Here is a 21,423-nt window from a genome sequence, read left to right on the forward strand (position 1 = left end):
ATTCTCCTTCGTGTTCCACTCTATCAAACTGGGCATTTGAAAAAGGGACACTGGCAGTCTTTGGCAAATGGAATAGTGGGGGTTTGTGGACGGCTCCAGCACCTGTGATAAGGGACATTCTTTTGCCAGAGAGCTCTGGTTCATGTCTTTGAGTAACTCCTTGAGGGCATTTCTTACTGTAGAGTGGGTCCACTGCTCTGGCGGCAGGTCCTCCAGTTTAGGACAACTGTGAGACGAGATAGGAGGTAGGAGGAAGAGATAGAGGGGGAGAGAGAAAGAGAAAGGGATGAGGGTGGGGGGAGAGGATGGAGAACAGGGAGATTGAGAGAGGGGAGGGGGAAATAGAGAGAAGGAGAGAAAAGAGAGCAGCGAACAGGAGAGAACAGGAGGAAAAGAAAGAGAGTGAGAGATGAGCAAAGGGCCTTGCTTGCTTTCCTGCTGCAAGCGCCCCTCCAAGACAGACAGATTTCATTTGGCGCATTAAGCAGATGCATCTGGAGATTGCTCTCTCTCCCTCTCTCCCTTCTCCCTCGCTCTCTCTCTTTCCCGCTCTCTCTCCTGATTGTTCTGATTAGTTAATTACTTTATACAACACATCTGCTGTATTGATGCATGAATTATACATCAGCTGCATGTGGCGACTATTATTTCATGTTACTTCTACCTTCCTGGCTCGATGTGCTCGGCGAAACAATTTAAGGTGTTACCGGCTAGATTTCTGCAGCGGGGGGAAAGGAAATAACAACATGCCGCACATAAAAACATTTTTTGATAAACAGACAAAGAATGTATGCGTCTATGCGATACCCAGATGAATGTACTCTATTTACAGACAAGTGGACCCCCTTTAAAACCAGATCATATTAATGAGGAGGAATTTGAAAGTGAACAAGCGGGTCTCCAGTGAGAGAGCCCCGTTCGCTTCAGATAAGGATTTCTCCATTTGATCAAGCACGCGCCGCGCAGACGTCACGTGTATGGGACATATGGCCGTGTTCGCATTGCATGCATTCCTGAATTATGGCAACAGCAAAAAAACACATGAACCGCACACTCCACAGTTGGTATGGGTGTCTATTGGGTTTATGTGTGTGTGTTAGGGGGATATGGGTTGCTATTGTCTTAGAGGTTATCAAAAGGTTGTAGGTACTTTGATATGTGTAATGCATATATAATAAACAGAAGGTAGATATATAGAAGTTAGAGGATTCAAAGATAGAGGGCGAACACACACACACACACACTCAACACACATGGCTCTGGTTGAGGCTTTGCCAGAACACCTTAAACGGCTGTAGCAGCTAGAGAGCCTCTGGGGAAAGCAAAGGAACAGAGGGGAGGAAAAGAGAGGAGGGTGAGTGGTGGAGACAGACAGCTATCCATGCAGGCACACTAGCTTGCTGGAAATAAACACAACCTTCTGTGTCCTGGCTGGTGTGTGTGTAGAGTAGGGGAGGAGGAAAGAGAGGGAGGGAGGGAGAACAACCTGTGTGTGTGTGTGTGTGTGTGTGTGTGTGTGTGTGTGTGTGTGTGTGTGTGTGTGTGTGTGTGTGTGTGTGTGTGTGTGAACAGCCCCCCAGAGGGTTGCATTAGCAGTGAGCTAGTGAGGGTAGGGCTGAGTGTGTGCAGCTGGCACAGGCCTTTACACCAGCAGTACCAATCTCAGTGTGTGTGTAGTCTGTGGCTGCTATGTGGTCTGTAAACAGTAGGTGTGGGCTTTGTGGCCAGGCTGGTCATTAGAAATAGATGGCGATTTTGGAGAACGTCAATATATGCCTTCCTCAGCGCTAAAAAAAAATTATAAGAAGAAGATTGCCCAGCACTGGGCGTGAACTCATGATGATCGGGGCTGGAGCGCCTGCTTTGACCACTGCACTACTGCAGTTCACAATGCTCTAGCAAGCCTTGAGAACACTGTGAATACTGATGATACCTGATGATAATAGTGTGTAGTTTGTTATTATTTTGTTGTAGCCCTTTCCTGCAGTCAAATGACCTAGTGGCCTCATGGGTGGAATATTATTAATATTTTTCATAATTTCATAATTAATAAACATATTTTTACGCCGATAATCTGTGTTTCTATGTCAAACGGTTTTGTTTTATTTCAGTCTTCTGTGATGTATATAAAGTGTAATATTGGAATGCAAACTCAAAATTGAATACATTTCAACTCTATATCTGACATGGTAATGAAATCTTCCTTTTTTTAAGCCTATAACCATGTGTGTGAGGTGTATACTTTTGTTTCAAAGTAGATTTGTTTAAGACTACCAAGAAACACTGTGTGAACCTGATTTAGCCCACCGCAGTAAAATGTTAAGCCTTCCCCAAAACCATAGCCCTAACTATTAATGCCCAATCTAATAACCTTTGAGTTGTTTCTGTTTATTATTATTTATTTTTTGTTTATTATTATTTATTTTTTGTAATTTTTACTCCCTTTTTCTACCCATTTTTATGATTTTACAATCTTGTCTCATCGCTGCAACTCCCCAACGGGCTCGGGAGAGGCGAAGGTCGAGTCATGCGTCCTCCAAAACATGACCTGCCAAGCCGCACTTCTTAACACCCACTTGCTTAACCCAGAAGCCAGCTGCACCAATGTGTCGGAGGAAACACCGTTCAACTGACGACCGAGGTCAGCCTGCAGGTGCCTGGCCTGCCACAAGGAGTCGCTAGAGCGCAATGAGCCAAGTAAAGCCCCCCCGGCCAAACCCTCCCCTAACCCGGACGATGCTGGGCCAATAGTGCGCCGCCCTATGGGACTCCCGGTCACGGCTGGTTGTGACACAGCCTGGGATCGAACCCCAGGCTGTAGTGACGCTGCAACACTGTGATGCAGTGCCTTAGACCGCTGCGCCACTCAGGAGGCATGAGTTGTTTCTGTTTTAACCCTGTAACCATGCGGAATTAACCCTGTAACCACGCGGAATGAAAGCGTCAAAAATAGATGTTCATCCATAATACGTTGAATTTCGAAGGGAAACTGAGATCTTGTTGGTGTGGCTACTGACTGTGGTCAACGTAAATGGTGTGTGCGGCTTTACAGTAGGTGCTATGAGCAAACCTGACTGCCATGCATGGTTTTTGTATGGACTGGATAGCTACCATTGCTACAGTGGCTTGCGAAAGTATTCACCCCCCTTGGTATTTTTCCTATTTTGTTGCCTTACAACCTGGAATTAAAATGGATTTTTGGGGGGTTTGTATCATTTGATTTACATAACATGCCTACCACTTTGAAGATGCAAAATATTTTTTCTTGTGAAACAAACAACAAATAAGACAAAAAAACAGAAAACTTCAGCGTGCATAACTATTCACCCCCCCAAAGTCAATACTTTGTAGAGCCACCTTTTGCAGCAATTACAGCTGCAAGTCTCTTGGAGTATGTCTCTATAAGCTTGGCACATCTAGCCACTGGGATTTTTGATCATTCTTCAAGGCAAAACTGCTCCAGCTCCTTCAAGTTGGATGGGTTCCGCTGGTGTACAGCAATCTTTAAGTCATACCACATGTTCTCAATTGGATTGAGGTCTGGACTTTGACTAGGCCATTCCAAGACATTTAAATGTTTCCCCTTAAACCACTCGAGTGTTGCTTTAGCAGTATGCTTAGGGTCATTGTCCTGCTGGAAGGTGAACCTCCGTCCCAGTCTCAAATCTCTGGAAGACTGAAACAGGTTTCCCTCAAGAATGTCCCTGTATTTAGCGCCATCCATCATTCCTTCAATTCTGACCAGTTTCCCAGTCCCTGCCAATGAAAAACATCCCCACAGCATGATGCTGCCACCACCATGCTTCACTGTGGGGATGGTGTTCTCGGGGTGATGAGAGGTGTTGGGTTTGCGCCAGACATAGCGTTTTCCTTGATGGCCAAAAAGCTCAATTTTAGTCTCATCTGACCAGAGTACCTTCTTCCATTTGTTTGGGGAGTCTCCCACATGCCTTTTGGCGAACACCAAACGTGTTTGCTTATTTTTTTCTTTAAGCAATGGCTTTTGTCTGGCCACTCTTCCGTAAAGCCCAGCTCTGTGGAGTGTACGGCTTAAAGTGGTCCAATGGACAGATACTCCAATCTCCGCTGTGGAGCTTTGCAGCTCCTTCAGGGTTATCTTTGGTCTCTTTGTTGCCTCTCTGATTAATGCCCTCCTTGCCTGGTCCGTGAGTTTTGGTGGGCGGCCCTCTCTTGGCAGGTTTGTTGTAGTGCCATATTCTTTCTTTTTTTTTTATAATGGATTTAATGGTCCTCCTTGGGATGTTGAAAGTTTTGGATATTTTTTTATAACCCAACCCTGATCTGTACAACTTTGTCCCTGACCTGTTTGGAGCACTCCTTGTTCTTCATGGTGCCGCTTGCTTGGTGGTGCCCCTTGCTTAGTGGTGTTGCAGACTCTGGGGCCTTTCAGAACAGGTGTATTTATACTGAGATCATGTGACAGATCATGTGACACTTAGATTGCACACAGGTGGACTTTATTTAGGGGCTTTATAGCAAAGGGGGTGAATACATATGCATTAAAATTATAAAATTATTTGAAAAATGTAATTTTTTTCATTTCACTTCAACAATTTGGAATATTTTGTGTATGTCCATTACATGAAATCCAAATAAAAATCAATTTAAATTACAGGTTGTAATGCAACAAAATAGGAAAAACGCCAAGGGGGATGAATACTTTTGCAAAGCACTGTATTTCCAGTCCATCCATGACTATCAGGTGTATGGCTGGATTGCAGTTATGTCTTTGCAGTTTGGGCTATTATGCTAATTTGAGTTAGTGTGGAAGCATGGAAAGCAAATGGTAGGCCTATGTGTTGGGTGTTTAACACGTTAACTAGGTACGCATGCTACACTAGACTGGCATAAGTGGGTCTGGAAGGTGGTGGGGTTGGGTGCTTCACTGGACTGGCATTGGGTGGGTGGGTTGATTGGGCAACGGGGCAGAGACTGACCTGTGCAGCTGAATTTTCAGTGTGACCACATGGTACACGTCCTGCAGCATGTCTGCCACGGTGGCGTCCGGCGCGTCCGTCACGTAGGACAGTGGGACCGGGTTCCACTTGCCCACCTGAATGAGACCTGCAATGGACAGAGGAACACAAACACCATCAATTGTAAATGTTATGTTTCTCACATTTAGACACATACAGATAAACATTTATAATATATTATTCCAGCAAGGTCACATTAAGATTGACATCTCTTTTCCCAGTAAGCCCCGCCCCACTCCCAATAAATGGCATGAAAACATCAGAGCCTACACTATGTCCTATTACAGAGAATATGAGGTGGAAAAGGGTATTTTGGTGAACTGTGTTGCTGTATGATGGACCGCCTGTAATAAAGGGCAGAGACACCTGGAAATAGCCCAGGTCTGTGTGTTAGAGTTGCAGTCAGCTGCAACGGGTCCCACCTTCACTTCCACTGAGTGTTCTAGCTAGAGGTTTACAGAGCAGAGAGAGGCCCTGAGAACTCCTGAGAGACATGTAGCTACATCCCCTGTCTGGGATCAATGTCAGCCTACGTTACTGAGCCTTCAGATCAGCTGGGAAACTATCGGAGGCCTGGACAGCTATGGGGTGTGTGTGTGTGTGTGTGTGTGTGTGTGTGTGTGTGTGTGTGTGTGTGTGTGTGTGTGTGTGTGTGTGTGTGTGTGTGTGTGTGTGTGTGTGTGTGTGTGCGTGCGTGCGTGCGTGCGTGTGTGTGTGTGTGGATGGATGGAAGGGGGGCAGTGTGTGTGGGGTAAGCTGTGGGATAAGCCAAATCATAGCAGGGCCAGTTCTATTGTTCGTGGAGCGGGCCTGTGCGTGTGTGGGTGTGTGTGTGTGCGTGTCTGAGTTTGTGCATGTGTGTATATGTGTATGTGTGTGGGAGCGGGTCATCAATAGAGTATGTGCTTGTGCCAGTCCTACCTTTCGCCTGTGCCGCCGAGCTGTGTGAGTAGCCCAGTGACAGAAGGGCCATCTCGATGAGCTGGTTGAACAGCATGTCTTTCCTGACGAGCACAAACTCGGCGTGCTCCTCCTTGCTGTCAAACTCGATGGGGCTCTCGTAATGCTCCACCACGCAGAACACAGGGAGCATGTTGCCTGGAGAGACACAGAGCAACACAGTGGGGGCTCAGACATGACAAATGGTGACCTTCAATGAGGGGATTAATATTACATTTAGACACAGCTGATACAGTCAGACTACCCCTATTCATGAATGAATGAATTCCAGTGCCATTCGTATTATAAGTGACAGCATAATGATTAATATTGCATTGTTTTTTATTATAATTTCCTTATTAGCATTATTCACATTGTTAGAACAAGTAGTGGTAGGGGTAGTAGATGTGGTGGTACTGTGATTTTAGTTATTCAATAATGATCAATGACATCATGATTAAAGTAATGATTTCAATGTCCTTAGCCATTATTAATGATATCATTATTCGATTTGAACTAAAGTCTAAATAAATCGAATGTTGTTAAGATGAATCTTGGCCTATCTCAGATTTCGACCACATTTTGGCTGTGATCTGTTGATTCATTGTCAAGGAGCTCAGATCACATTAGACTGCTTCTGCCTCTGCTGTCAACCCCATATCACCTTCCCATGATGCACCGCTCCAAATCCCAACACTCCGGTGCGCCCTGAGGTTTACTAGTCTGTGTAAACACTGCACTGCTATTAGGTAGAAAACGAGGAATCCTTGTCTATAGACGTTGAGTGTTTGGGGTGCACTGTGCAAATTTCACATTATTTCGGTGACTTAAGTTTCAGAGCATCATAACTTTTTTGGTTAAAATGTTCCTCTATAGCCTTCAGTGGTGATGATATGCAGCACATTATTCATCAACTCAGTTTGAGCAGTTGCAAAGAACCATATTTTTAATGGCCGGCATCCTGAAGATGCAAACATCTCTGACAAACAATCAATAAACGGGGTAATCACCAGCAGATGCCAGGGAATGTGCTGAAACGCTGCTTCTCTCCCTGATTTTAATAGATAGAGATCTAACAATAAAGACTGCTGTGTAGGTTCATTTGGGGATCAATACAGCCTTTGTTTTCATGGTGAGGAGAAAAGCCCATGGTAAATATTATTCAGCTCAAACAATGCCCACTGTGGCCATGCGAAACTTCAGCAACAGACACTTCTATACATTTCACAATTTCCTCTCGAAAAAGGCTAAAAATATGCTGGAACGTTCTGAAAAATGGGAGGACAGAGTGATGCGGGGCCTGAGGATGATTATTGAGGAGGAAAATTAAACTTTCTCAGCTGGTGTTTTGCGACAAATGAGAGAGGAACCAACTAAGAGCAACGGCCCATCATGGCACTCAACGCGACATTCTATGGTTTAAAAGTCCCCACCAAACACCATCAAACAAACAGATGAGACTTAACAGCCAACCGCTAATAAAATCCTCATGAAAATCTGCAGGTCTGAATGCTCGTATCTAGCCCTAGAAAGTCATAAAATATTAATATTATTCATGTAATGACCAGGCCAGTAGTTACATAAAAAAGCTATGTCATCATCACAAAATAAAGCCCCCTTAAGCGGCAATGGCTCTTAAAGGACCCACATTCTCTTCAATAAACAACAACAGGAGAGAAACAGTGATGCAGCGCTATGCAGAATAACACCATAATAATTCTCAAAAGGCCTCGGTATAAACAATGGGTCTTCGTAGATAGGCCTAAGTGTGGGTGTATGCACCAAGATGACTAAGGGACATTTAAATCGGTTTGTGCAGGAAGATGGAAACAAAACCATGACAACATGACACTTGTGAACCATGAAGACATGACAATTCTAAACACAGACAGCACACACACCACACTTACAACATTCCACCTCTCTCCCATTTTGCAAAACACACACAGGCCATAATTTGGGCCTACTTGTATTGAGGGTCCTTTTGAAGTGTCTGAGGGTTTATATTGTGCTCTCTCACCCACGTACACACATAAACACACACCACCCTGACCAGTGTCACTCACCCCTCTTGTGGCAGGTCTTGAGGAGGTGTCCCGAGGGTTTGTAGGGTACCCCGGCCAGCTTGGCCCCCGTGCTGCCCAGACGGGCCCTGCCCAGGGGGCTACCGTTCTGTTCCAGCCGGGCCAGCTTGGCTGGGGGGGCCTTGGAGTCGCGGTCGCCCATGCTGTTGACCAGGTCACAGTTCTCCTTCCCCAAGCACGCCTCGCTGAGATGGTCCATCATTGTCAGCACCTCTGCTCACTATCACCTGGGAGGAGACAAGACAGGGACACAGTCTGGGTGTTAACTAGCAGGACATAAGGGGGTTTCATGGACATACAGTAAGCACATCATATTCAAATGCATGATATGAAGTATGCCAAATAATATTTTTAGGGTTGATTGTTTTGACATTAAAAAGCTGACAAAAAAAGATGGTGATAACTTGTCAACATGAACATCTATCTACAGGAAAAAGTACATAACAAATACATAACAGTTACAACAATAACTGCCAATTTTGTTATTTCATTACCTGGCACTCACAATGTTTCGTGCCATCGTAATGTTCCCATTTTTCAGAGCATTTATTATGTATGTCTGTCCCACTACGGATTCCCATGTGGTGGGCAAACAAGCCCATTTTTGTGCAAACACGTTAATTTGCAGAGAGATTCCACTCCGATGATTACTGCAGTTCACAGCACAAGCCCACAATCCCTGCAACAGTGAAGTGAAGGCTGAGAGAGTAGAGCTAACATATTCAGCCTGAGTCACTTTCAGCACTCAAATAAAAAAATTACCAGACAGGCTTTGTGGGGAAAATGCATAAAAAGGCAAAGGACCTAAATAACATTGTTATGACAGAGTGGTATCACGTGCCTAAACAGGACATGATATAAGGAAGAAAAATGATGTAGGAGGTCTCTTTACATTGATCTCTAAATTTAAGAGAAGACAATACAAAATGTGAGGTAAAACTGAATGAAAGCAGTACCATTGGAAAGATGCTGACTTTTTATACCTTTGAGCCTATCAGAAAGTAAAAGTGTAATCAGAAAAAAGAATGTGGACAGAGCAAAGCAAGGTGAAGTGAAGTCTGACATGCCGGTTACACCTGATTATTGCAAACACATACACAGCCACAGGCACTGACTGCAGGAAGCACACAATCAACACCTTGACAGACTCTCCAGGACACCTAATACACACCATTTGCTTTAGCAACCTTTGAATAATTATCTGTTATGGTGTTTCATTCTTTTTGGTAAAAAATAAGGCTACATTCAGATGGGTTATTATACAGTGTATACATTGTGCAATAGAAAGGGCTTTTTAATATTTAAACAAAAACTGAACAGGTCAAAATAATGTACCCCCACCTTCCAACCAGCACACAATGATCATGAACTATCTCATTCACGATATGCAATGAAGCAACTAATTGTTTAAATAGGGGGGCAACAGAATCCAGACCCGGATATGGTGGCGATCCTGGGCAGGATTTCTGAATGACCTTTAAAAAAGACAAGCAAGAGTGCAAAACACAAGTTAAGTTACATTTAGGGCAAACCAACCTGAAACTCAGCACTTCAAAACTCGAAAGCATATAATGCAGTCTTGGAGAACGTTGCCTTCTTCAACTTTTGTCAGGGGAAAGAAAACTTCAATGTCTGATGCTTTCTAGGTTTAAATGATAGGTCCTCTACAGAAATGTGTTCTTCTATTGAGAGATGAAAGGTTGATATACAAAAGAACAACCCAAATCTATATAAGAGAAGACGTCGAGACAGACTGGGATGCGATAACATTGGTAAGCAATTAAGTATGTACAGTATAGCCTAAATGCATCTAATTATTTGCTCACTGGAAAAATAGTCATTCTTACGTATTATTAGAAGTAGCGAAGAAAAATAACACCTGATACAATAAACTAGATAACTGCCTCGAGCATAGTCCATCGGTTACAAGTGCAACGAGTTAACACAACGCATCCACCACGATTATCAGTCAGTCGCTCGTGAATAGAACATCGGATAGTGGTAAGCCGTGATGAAATCTGTTATTTCTACCAGTCGCGAACAATCCTGATGTATAAACGCATACAAAAATTACGTGTATTCAATAAATTCGGCTTCTCTACTGTCCGATAGAAAAAAATGATCGACAATGATCTGCTATCTCATGTAGAGACGATGGCGCAACGATATGCAGACCCATGTTAAAAAGTGCGATTTACTTTCCAATGTCGAGTTAAGGCTTGCTATGGATGCATAACAGCTGCTTGCGATATGTGTTCTTTCTGTTGGTTTGATTTGCGTCCGGACGGAGCTCTTCTTTCTTTCTATTTCCCCCTCTGTGTCCCCATTAAATTATGAGTTGTATTGACTCATCACTCCCCTTGCTGGTGCTGCCTGTGCTTTCCCTTTCTCCTCCTCATTTCAAAAGAAAATACCCCCAAAACAAGACGATTTAACCCGCATGTCGAGTCTTGAAGGCAGCCACCCGCGACAGCCGATGTCCTGGCAGAGTTGAGAACCGAAAATAAAGTAAAAAGTGAAAAGAAAACAGAGGATGGTGCGATTTCCGGCTGTGCGCGCAGGAATTTTTAATCAGCTTGATTAGAGTGAGGCGGTTCTGCATGTATTACTGAATAGCACACAGACATGCACATACACAGAGGCGCGCATCGGCTATACATTTTCAGGATGCTATGCAAATGGTCTTTATATAGGCTACATGTGGAAATTGTTAAAATAGGCCGATATAAACCGCGCATCAATGATATGCTATCTGAGAGAACACAATAGAATAACTCCCATGCCATTTTGGCTATTGATCTACGTCAGTCCTGAATAGGCTACTCGACCCGTAAGCTATTATTATTGTACAAACAAATAAATAAACAAACAAACAAACAAAATTGGTATCCCGAATTATAATTGGCTGTTTGTTTATGACATGGTTACTATTATTTTCCTGAACTTTTCCCATAATAAGATGAATAATAGCCTACCATAATAATGCCAGAATCCGATATTATGATTATTGAAAAGAGATCATATCTGTTAGGTGTCAACACAAGCCTGTTAAACTGTGTTTTCAAATCACTTAGAGGTGCCTCACTGGCTGAATATGTCTTATTGCTACAGCACGCATCATAGAAGTAGAGGATGGTGAGCAAAAGCTATGTTGGTGCCTTTCTAAATAGCTTATGTACACGGTGCATTCATTGCACACATGCTACGAGCAGCCCTACACACAGGTGACAACGCAATGGAGAGCATAGCCAATCCGCTACTACTAAAAATATCGGATTACGGTACTGACAGCGCCTGACCACAAATATGACACTGTCCTAACCTCGTACAGGAGAGAGGGGGGGACTAGGAGAGAGTGGGGACTAGGAGAGAGTGAGTGCGACCTTCCCAAGACCCTAGAGGCGCACCTCAAGGACATCACTGTCAAGGCAGGTGCCTTACAACTTCTGTTGATCAAAGTATTGTCTATAACGGAAAGCAATGTTGCTGTCTATTACTATATACAACACAATACAATTATTCTCGCTCAAACGGGAGTGTGCATAGCACAGCACTGCTATAAAACATATGTTTGCACAAACAACATAGAGATTACATCAATTGTCACACAGAATCAAAGAGTGTAAATCATTACAGTTATCCTGCATACCCTGAGATAAAACACTATTCTACATGAAAAGATTGTCAGCAGGGGACAATAAACAAAAACAAATGTGGTGTAACTAGGTACAGAGACAGACCAAGATATTAGGTACAGTATATCAGGCATGTTGTCAACACAACATGAAATCAAGGCAGTCCAGATTCAGAAAAAAAGCTCAACAGGAAACCAACCAAAATAAGAAGCATGAATACCTTGCAAACCATAAAAACAAACTCTATATATGCAGTGATTGCCTACCTCTGTGGTCAAACACAGAGGAAATGCTGCATATAGAAACAAAATGTTGCATATATTGTAGTATTTAATCATAAATCATGGTAAGGCCTAGTTCCTAGTTAAGCCAAATCATAAATCTCCTCCCACACATAAAATAACGGTTGTTTTGTCAATAACACACATAGAGGTGAGCAGAAGGAAATGTGTGAGGGGAAAAGATTCATGATAAAAAGGTCAACTCTTTAAAAGGGGGTTTCTCTTAAATTCCTGAGAGATGATTCCTAGAGATGAGATACATTGAGCTCAGGGAAACTCTTAGTTCAGACCTGTTTAAGGAGTTTTACGCCAAGAAGGTCATGCTTTATGGTGTTCAAGCTTTATAAGGATTGACCCAGCAGATGACCTCTTTATCATATAACAATGTGAGTGTTTGATGTTTTTTGATAGAAAGAGCACCTGAGTTACTGGATTCCCAATTAATGTATTGCTGAAAAACGTTTGAGCAGGAAGTAAACAGAGCAAGGTAAGAGTTAGCGGTATCAAGTTGAGGTGGAACACTGTCTTGAATAAACAACAACACCTAGCTCAATGTCAGTCACTTTCAAAACAGTGAGTCTGTGCTGCCGGTAAGTGATGCTGTCCCATGTCTGTGGCCTGTCATAGGAAACTCATACTGTATACTCCAATGTTAAAACATTACTGTCGAAGGTTCAAACCAGAGCCAGGTGTATATCACAATTCAATAAACGTAGGTTGGGTTGTACAGAGATGTCAAAAATGTTCCAACTGCCAAATTCATACTGCATTCATCAACAGGGTACTGCAGTATTACTTTATGTTAATCAAGTAAGGTGCATGACAATAAAGATGAATAGAACAACACAATATTCCTGGGCCATTACTATTTTATTACAGTGTTACTACTTGTGATGTAGTAAAATGTACAAAAACAAGTATCAATCTTTTTGGTTAAATCCGTTGCTCATTTCACATGATGTCACCTGTAGTAGCAGGGTCACCAAAATCTACAAAGTCATGTTTTTTTTAACACATTGGGAAAATTCAGAGCTAAATACATAACATTTTTATTATCAAAATAGTTTTGAGAGACAACACATGACGCTTGCTGTAGATTTGGTTGGGTATACGTTTTCATATCTGTCAGAGTGAGCATGGAAATAGAAATAACAGTGAATGCGAGCTATAGTCGGGCAAATTTTTATCTGCCATGACGCAAGCAGCCACTGTCATTTCCACTGTGATTGTGGGAGACCATCAGAGAGCATTGATAACCCTGCCAGCCAGGTTCTGGCACTGCCAACAAGTGCTGCCACTGCCAGCAACGTTGGCACAAACATGGCTGTGAAAACCCTCTGACATCCAGAAGGGCACAGATTTGCACTGACTGCACCACTGAATCAACAGTACTGATTATCAATTAACATATAGGTTTTTGTATGAAACAGAATAAAATATTTTTCACACTGAAAGGCCTCTATCAATACCAGCTGATTACAAACACACTACTGTGATATATTTACCAGGGCCAAGGCATATGTGTTATTACATGTTTGTTAGAGATGGGTGATGTTATAGCTGACCTCCTTATTATGAAGCAGTGGTTTGACATGCACATCTTCAATAAAATAAACGATGTAAACATAATGAATGTCTTTAAAGATGTATCTCTGTTAAATAGTGTAATACTTGAGCCATATGATTTAGTTACAATACAAAGCTAGTATCAAGATTCATGGCCATAAACAGCAGGCAAATCACATGCAAGTGGCCTTTATAAGTAAGCTAAGAAGTCGGAAATGGCAATCATACATTTATTTCACAATCCTTTTACAACACCGACTCATCATCCTTTCCATAGCGCTATCTCCTTCACCATATTTTGCACCGCCATATTCTATAACTTTACAATTATTCTTGACATATTGTAGCCCCTTCTTTGACCCTCACTATACCATCACATAAAATGATCAATAATGGAGAGAAAATAAGTATTGAGGTCAGTTTTAACAACCAGTTTACAATCTAATCTTTAACATGTCAAGATCCTGCAAAAGAAAGAGACATGAGCGAACGCAGCAATGTTGGCTTAGCACCTCGGACGACGTGGCTTATTTGTTGTTCCAGACGCCAAACGCCATCACATACAGTATGTAGATGTTGTGATGTCTTCATGCTCACCACTTTAATGGGCATTAATATGATTATTTGGATTATCTCATACAAATGAGTCTGTCTGCATCTTAGCTGTGTGAATATTAACAGCATGGGGTAATGCTGTCGGTGCAGACCTCAGCTTGCTGTGTAGGATCTGGGATATATGAAAGCACACAAACAAATAAGGCACTAATAAGCCAATGAGGAATTCAATCATCTGTGTATTATTAATATTGGTGTGAATGTGTCAAAACATTATTATAGTACATGCACAAATTCCCTCTCCACAAATGAGATATTGTTTATACAGTAGTAGGTATGGGCAAGTGTGTGTTCAAAGGTTTGCATTAAGAGTGTGTAGACAGCAAACCAATTACCAAAGTCACATGAAAACCTGAAGAGGATAGTGTGCAGTGCTACAAGTTCAAATTGTTTTAGTTGAAGGGACATTTCCAGCAGTATTGCATGGTGTGCCACAAATAAAAATGAACTATTACTAAAAATACATTATTGAGAAACTGAGAGATCCTTTGAGTATTCAGTCGCTAAGCAGTAAACCTGAATATGCAAGATATTCCACATCAGCAATGGATGGTGTTCTTTAAATTGAATGAGTTGTATGCTCTCTATTAGTCCCTCATAGTCAGTATGGTTTTTAATTAAAAGTGAAAGTAATGTTTTAAAAATTATATGGCAGTGTTGTGTCGTCGGAGGAGAAAGAGATTCAAATGAACATCTTAAAGCATCCTAAGTGCTTCATTATTGTATAATCACACGAATGTCCAAAGTAGAACCGGACAACGTCCCCGCCTACTTACTGGAAGACCTTTTCGCTTTTCTCTGAACAGGCCTCTCAGTCTGCGTCAAGTCGTCGACGCTGGCATCAAAGAGTAACAGAAATGAGACGAAGACGATTTTGAGAAGCCGCACGCTCTTACAAAATATACTATTTTGCCTCACAGAACGGAACTCTGACGCCCACCACTAGTACGATGTGTGGTGTGCACTGTACAACTCCCCCCACACACGTAAACACAGGTTTCTCGGTATCCGAGAGTGAGCAGATCTCGGCTCTGTGTCTGTATAGGCCTATATGCATCATAAGGTCAAGACTGCTGTCCCGAGCCACAGCAGCCGTAGCGACAGTGGTGCCACGACGACGACCGGGCCATGATTAACACAGGGCCAGAGCTGGGCTCGTTTAGTCTGCCCACAGGAATCTGTATTAATGATTCAAAACAAATTATTGTGTCCCGGAGGCTGGTGAGAGGATCCTTTATCGGCTTGTTTATCCCCCTTCGCATTTATCAAATTATAAAACAAATTAGTCATAGAACAATCAACTAGCATCAGTTTCAGGGCCTTTGAAATGACTTTTCTGTCACTGGTTGCAGGGCCAGTGCTCATCATATGACTGAATAATTAGAACTCTAATTTCTGCCTCGTGGATTGCAACATATCAACAATTAATAGCTAGAGAGCCAGGGTTGTGTTTTTCAGAGAGCGACACTGAAGATGGCTTTGTCCACACTTTGTTGTTAGGCTACACAGTGAGGGGAGGCTAAAGATGGTGCAAAGGTTGCCATATACCCTTTTGTGGAGGATACTTGAAAGGACAAAACTATGGTTGGTGCAGGAGAACTTAAAAGGGTTAAGTGAATGTGGGCAGGTGATATAAATGGTTTTACTATGCCCAGTACACAGAAAGGCTACTGAGCCAACCACTCCATAGGCCTGGGTGGGAGCACTGAATAAGGAGTGCAGACTTGTCAATGCAGTTTTATCTACATATTTTCCTCAGCACATTTAATCTGCAGTCAAAGGATGCATCATCCACCACTGTACAAAACATTTGACAAGGGAATGGTTGAGTGTGTGTTTGTCTGTACAAGAGAATACAGTATCGGTTGAAATTGTTTAATCGGAGTATGTGGGTGGGTATTAACAACTTGATCTTAGGAGGATGCGAATTCCACCAAAGCACTCGGTTGCTTTTTTGTTGCATTATCTGAACAAAGGATTCAGGAAAACCTACACTGATCGGATAATGACAAGCATAAAAATAAAACACAATCAAACATTTTTAAGAAATCAAAACACATGTTGGGCCTGAAATAAGGTGAATTATAAAAAGTTCAAGGTATCAGTCAACATGTATTTCAAATTGTGTTTGTTATGGTGCCGTGAAGCATGTAAACAATTGCTATTCACATTTTTACAGAAATGTCATTTTGCCAAACCGTGACAGAATCGACATGACGGACTTTGGTTATTTATCTCTGTGGAAAGACAGACTCCCCATTCAACCGAACAGTGCTGATTGTGAGGACCAGAAACAATGCAAGCTTTTATCGTTAAGCCAAGGAATCTGGATCAACAGTATGCAAAGCATATGCCAAAATAAATTGTTTTCAACATGCTGGGGCAACATATCCCCCTTTTAAATGAGTCTCAGATCATGGCAAAATGTGCTATAACTCTGCAGTTGCATACAAGCACGCATCCAGGGTGGTATGTCTGTAATTGTCAGGCCTTTTTACATTTTTGACACTGAGCCCTGGAATGTGCAAACAATCCCTATTAAGACACAGATCTTTTTCCCCAACTGGTTGCAGCATGTCATCAAAAAGTCTCAGATTCATTGTTCCCTTTCTTCTCTATTAGCAATCATAACAGACCTATTTCAGAGGAGCTGGAATCCCCAAAGAGCCACACATTAAAAAACGAGACAGGCCTCTTATTTGCTGGAGACAGTCTAATAAATGCATTTGCTGGCAGCTAAACAGGTATTTACTCTGCTCCCTACCACAGGTATAATTTCACTGTTTGCTGAGCTGTTATTTCTACAGTGCTAATTATCGAGGGTGGTAAAGACGATTAATAGTTTTACCCTAGATATCAGTCTCAGCACAGCGAGACACAACCCAACTCTAGACTCTCCAAGTACTTGGCTGTATGAATTTTAATAACATAGAGATCTTCGTAGGAGGTATTTTGAAGAAGCCCCAAACTCTGTTAGCTACACCCTAACCTGAAGCCATCATCTAGCCGCAAAAGTCTGGAGGTTTTACCATTTAGCATCAACATCTTTTTTTTTCTTCAAAAACAAGCTACCACTGCAAGGAGCTTGACTGAATTATTCAGTTTCAAACATCAGCGTTGTTGAGTGTCATTGAGCCATCATGTGTTTTGGAGGAGAAGTTCCACATCAGTAGCAAAGAGAAAACCTCTATGATGTACTGTACTGCCTAATTGGTCTCTTAGGGTCAGAACTGAAGATGTTGTTCTCTCTCGCCCACCTATTATGTATGTTAGTATCTATTACTATGTACTTCCAACCCTACATCCTTTACCGCAACTGCTGTTGAACTGCTGTGGGGACCTCAACTGAAAGAGCACTATGAGTTGCACACCCACAATACTCCTGTCTTCTGTACTGTATGTTAAGAGCAGCAGCCAACGTTCAGCTGAGCCTGCAATGTCTCCGGTCCCTCAGAATCTTCTCCCGTATGCTAGAGCGACCTGACAAATTAAGTGGCAATTATGGGAGATGTGCGGCAAAAGTGCCACCAGGATAACTAGGGTGGAGAGGAGAGGGAGAGATCACCTAGGTGTCTTTCTAATAGCGCTCAAACAGTAGGTTGATTTCCTGCTATTACAGAGCAGTCAATAACAAAGACACGCACTACTTTCACTTTGGTGCCCTGAGAAATATAACCTGACTTTTGATAACCTCTAAAACATCTATAAGCAAAGACAGGCAGTTAAATGTCTTGGTATTTCTTCTGCTTTTTTTCTTGATAATTGATCGCCTTATGGTCATTATTACATGTCGAAGGAATTTGCAAAAGGGTATGTGAACATGAAACAATTATGGCACAATGATAGACTTCTTCTGAGCGTCACTATTGAATCTGTCTCCTGTTAGGTATCTGGACCGTTAGCACTGTCCTCACCATCTGACTTGTGTCGTTCCTGTCAAATAAGGTTAAGTAACAGATTTGGGTAAAAGATCAAGGAGTGTGTGTGTGTCACTTTCACAACGGCTAGCTAAGTGTTAAGACTGGTTTTAGTAAGCAGACAGTGAGACTGAGAGGGCTCACAGCTGCGCTCAACGTTTAATGTTCAGTCTTTCATCTTAAGCAGGACTTACAAGAAGTGACACGGTCGCTCAAACAGGAAAAAGGATGTGACATTGTTCTGTGAAATAGTGACCAGATTAACCACAACAGCTCCACAAACCGTGAGAGATTTGACAAGATGCAATCACCTCTATTAAAACTTGTGCCACTTTAACCTCTTAAAAAATGCATGAGCACTACTAATGGCAGGACTATCATACTCTAAGCATACAGTCAGCAGTGGAAAGAAAAATGTTTACGCTCTAGATTTGTCTAATCAACTTCTTCTATAACATATTGCATAGGCTTATTAGGCTAGTTAGAAATATTAGACATGAAAACTTTTGCTCCTGTAAAAAAATACTTAAAACTTTACTATAAGATTACTTAAAACGTAACTAGGGTAACTGCAATTCTCCATACAAGCTGATTTTACTTTATGCTGATTTTATTTGCATGTTACCTTTTGTCCCTGTGGAATAATTGTTTTAATAAATTATGAATAAATTAATATATTCCAGATTGCATTATTTTACTAATATTAGCTGATATAAAGATACCATAATATGTTTCAGGGCTGAGACAATAGACAGCTTGTTTACCTATCGGTGATCAGTGAATCAGATCAGTTTAATCTAAGTCAGCAGCAATGCTAGTGATTATGGCATGTCAAGAATCCAAGCTGAACTGAGATATATGAAAGAGTTTGTTGTGAACCTGAACAAAACCACAACACACCTATGCCCACGCAATCTCACAATGGCACACTACAACTTCCCATAACTGCCCTTACACACATACTCACCTGGATCTTACTGAAAACACCTTATCAGCACAATGACAAAAACCTCAAGGAGAAAAAAACTCAAGGCCATCATTACTACTTTTACCCAGTAGGCTTCCTATCAGTTTCAAGACATTTTATCAACTCAACCACTGCAAAAGGGGATATTCAGTATGTTTGAAAGCCACTTTATTTCTTCATTTGTTTTTTGAGTTCCATTAGGCTACAATGCATTTGATTATGAAGCAATTATAAATCAATTCTTAATGAAGTGCAGTGTTAGATATAGAAGTAGTGCAGTATAATAACTATGTTGTCTGACTATTAAAGATCACCTATTGTTTGAATCATGGAAAATGTAAAGTTATCTGGATAATTATCTTAAACTATATGGATTAGTTGGAATGTGTGAGTTCTGTCTTAAGATAAGCATAGACTCAAGTTTGAACGACTATCACTTGACTTCATAAAACACCCATGGGGGGGGGGGGTCATGGCCTATTGGTATAGGCTAATAGACTACTTAGCCTACTTGTTATTAACACGTGATGCAAACTGTCATGTTCTGAAAGTATATAATTCATCAGTGTGTTAAACAATTGACGCTACAAAAAAATAACCTTTGTCAAAGACACTGTTATCTAGGCCTATATACAGTTGTTTAATAATAAAGGTGGATAATACATGTTTTTCTATTGGGGTTATTCCAAGACATCACTCAAAACGAATACTGATCATGTAATGCATTTTTCTAGCCAAGTTTGCAGGTAGCCTAGGCTACATCACAGAACTGTAAAGATAAGGAAGCACGGAGTTGGTGCGTTCCCTCAAGATGCGCAATATACATGAATCTGTTTAACCTCATTCGTGGGTGCCTATTAAGTCTGGAATATGCCGAGTAATTATTTACAACTGAACTAAACGCGACACAAAAGTATAGACATATACATACTATAGCCTATTGTAGTATTTCATCTATAGCCTATCATAAATCATGCACTCAGAACGTAGATAAATGTGCCTATATTTAGATGCATTATTGCCTTTAATAGGTTATCGAGAAGGGTCTGAAAACTGTTGGTCAACTGACCTAAATGCTTACTGTCAGTCTCCTTCCGTTCATTCATGGACACACCTACATGTTTTAAATAGGTGGACATTCCAGACTGTCCGTAGCCTACAACATAGCAAATAGCAAAAAGAAGCAGGTTCTGTTGAATTGAAAGAGAAACAATGAATTCAGGAGAAAATGTAACAATACCTTCAAAGTTAGCAGTTACCGTGAAGCCTCTTGTTTTCCATCAAAAGTTCAGAATTCTAATAGAGTCTGCTCCACCTTGACGGATCCAAAACTGCTCGGAAAAGTCCTACGGTTGAGAGGGACACACGAGCTGTCAAAACTGCGCTCGCACAGACTGCGCAAAGCTGAACTTCGGAGAGCCAGGAATGAGCGCAAATGCGAGCAACGTGTGCTGCGGGAGTGTGCTAGAGTTGAGTAGCAGCATGAGAGGAGGGTTTCTTTGAAAGGGTGGCAGGTAAACGAACCGCCCCTCCCCGTTTCTGATGCTCAAATCGATGATTTGCCAGCTGTGGCGCAGCTTGTCTCGTGCCCCACTTTGGTTTTTACAACGCTCTTCTTCCCGCGCGCTCTCCAGGGTCTCCAGGGAGCTCTACGCGCGGATAGTAGATAGGAGCCGACTGCCAGGAGAGCGTTCACACTCATCCATTTTCATATTTACACGCCACATGTTTGGGTGTCAAGAAAAACGACTGATAATATAAAACATTGCGTGTTCATAGGATACATTTGTTTGAGGGTGCGCATAGCCTCTTTTTAACAATGATGCATGGCAAACAGATCATTATATTGTCCAAACTCTCAAATTGGTCCTGCCGGATAATATAAAACTATAGAGGCTAGGCAGTGGTTTATAAAGTTGGTATCCAACCTGGTCTCAGAGCACAACATCAAGTATCAAATCAACTACTGCACCGGTTATTATAGCCTAAAATGTCACTCATGGTTAGCCAAACAAGCGATAAAATAACCACTTCACTTGTTTCATTTACATCAATGTCTGTTGAAAAGATAATAAAAACTGCTATACGAGACAAACTTGTTGAAAAGCTTTTGCATTGCAAAGATAACACACACACACATATTTAAAAATAACAAGAATTACATTTACAATGAATGAAATGTAAAAAATAACATTAACAACATAGAAATAATATCGCCTACTTTTTATGTAAGACAAATGCCTTTGGCATTCTATACTTACCATTTAAATCCCTTAAGACTGCAAGCTGTTGCTTCAGCCATAGTTAATACAGTAGCCGAAAATTGCGCATTGATGGCACATAGGCTACTGTATGGCACAATCGAATTGAAAATCGTCTTGTGGTCGATAAGAGTGCCACCTTAATTAGTCCAAAGCTAATA

General features: G+C 41.7%; 1 protein-coding gene across 1 annotated transcript in view; it reads right to left on the bottom strand.

Moving 5' to 3' along the window:
* Positions 1 to 20,322, bottom strand: part of LOC311139439 (DNA-binding protein SATB1-like) — a gene marked incomplete at its 3' end in the record, with an annotated part of 48,740 nt that extends 28,418 nt beyond the window's left edge. The window contains exons 1-5 of the mRNA XM_084174316.1: positions 20,242 to 20,322; positions 8,003 to 8,247; positions 5,919 to 6,095; positions 4,959 to 5,085; positions 103 to 226 (exon numbers count right to left, since the gene is read on the bottom strand). Coding sequence (XP_084030442.1) covers positions 103 to 226; positions 4,959 to 5,085; positions 5,919 to 6,095; positions 8,003 to 8,222 — 648 coding nt within the window. The 5' untranslated portion in view covers positions 8,223 to 8,247; positions 20,242 to 20,322. The remainder of the gene's footprint in view (positions 1 to 102; positions 227 to 4,958; positions 5,086 to 5,918; positions 6,096 to 8,002; positions 8,248 to 20,241) is intronic.
* Between the last annotated feature and the right edge of the window lie 1,101 nt (positions 20,323 to 21,423).

This window comes from Coregonus lavaretus, assembly GCF_964263955.1.
Source record: "Coregonus lavaretus genome assembly, chromosome: 13".
In the NCBI taxonomy this organism is placed as follows: domain Eukaryota; kingdom Metazoa; phylum Chordata; class Actinopteri; order Salmoniformes; family Salmonidae; genus Coregonus; species Coregonus lavaretus.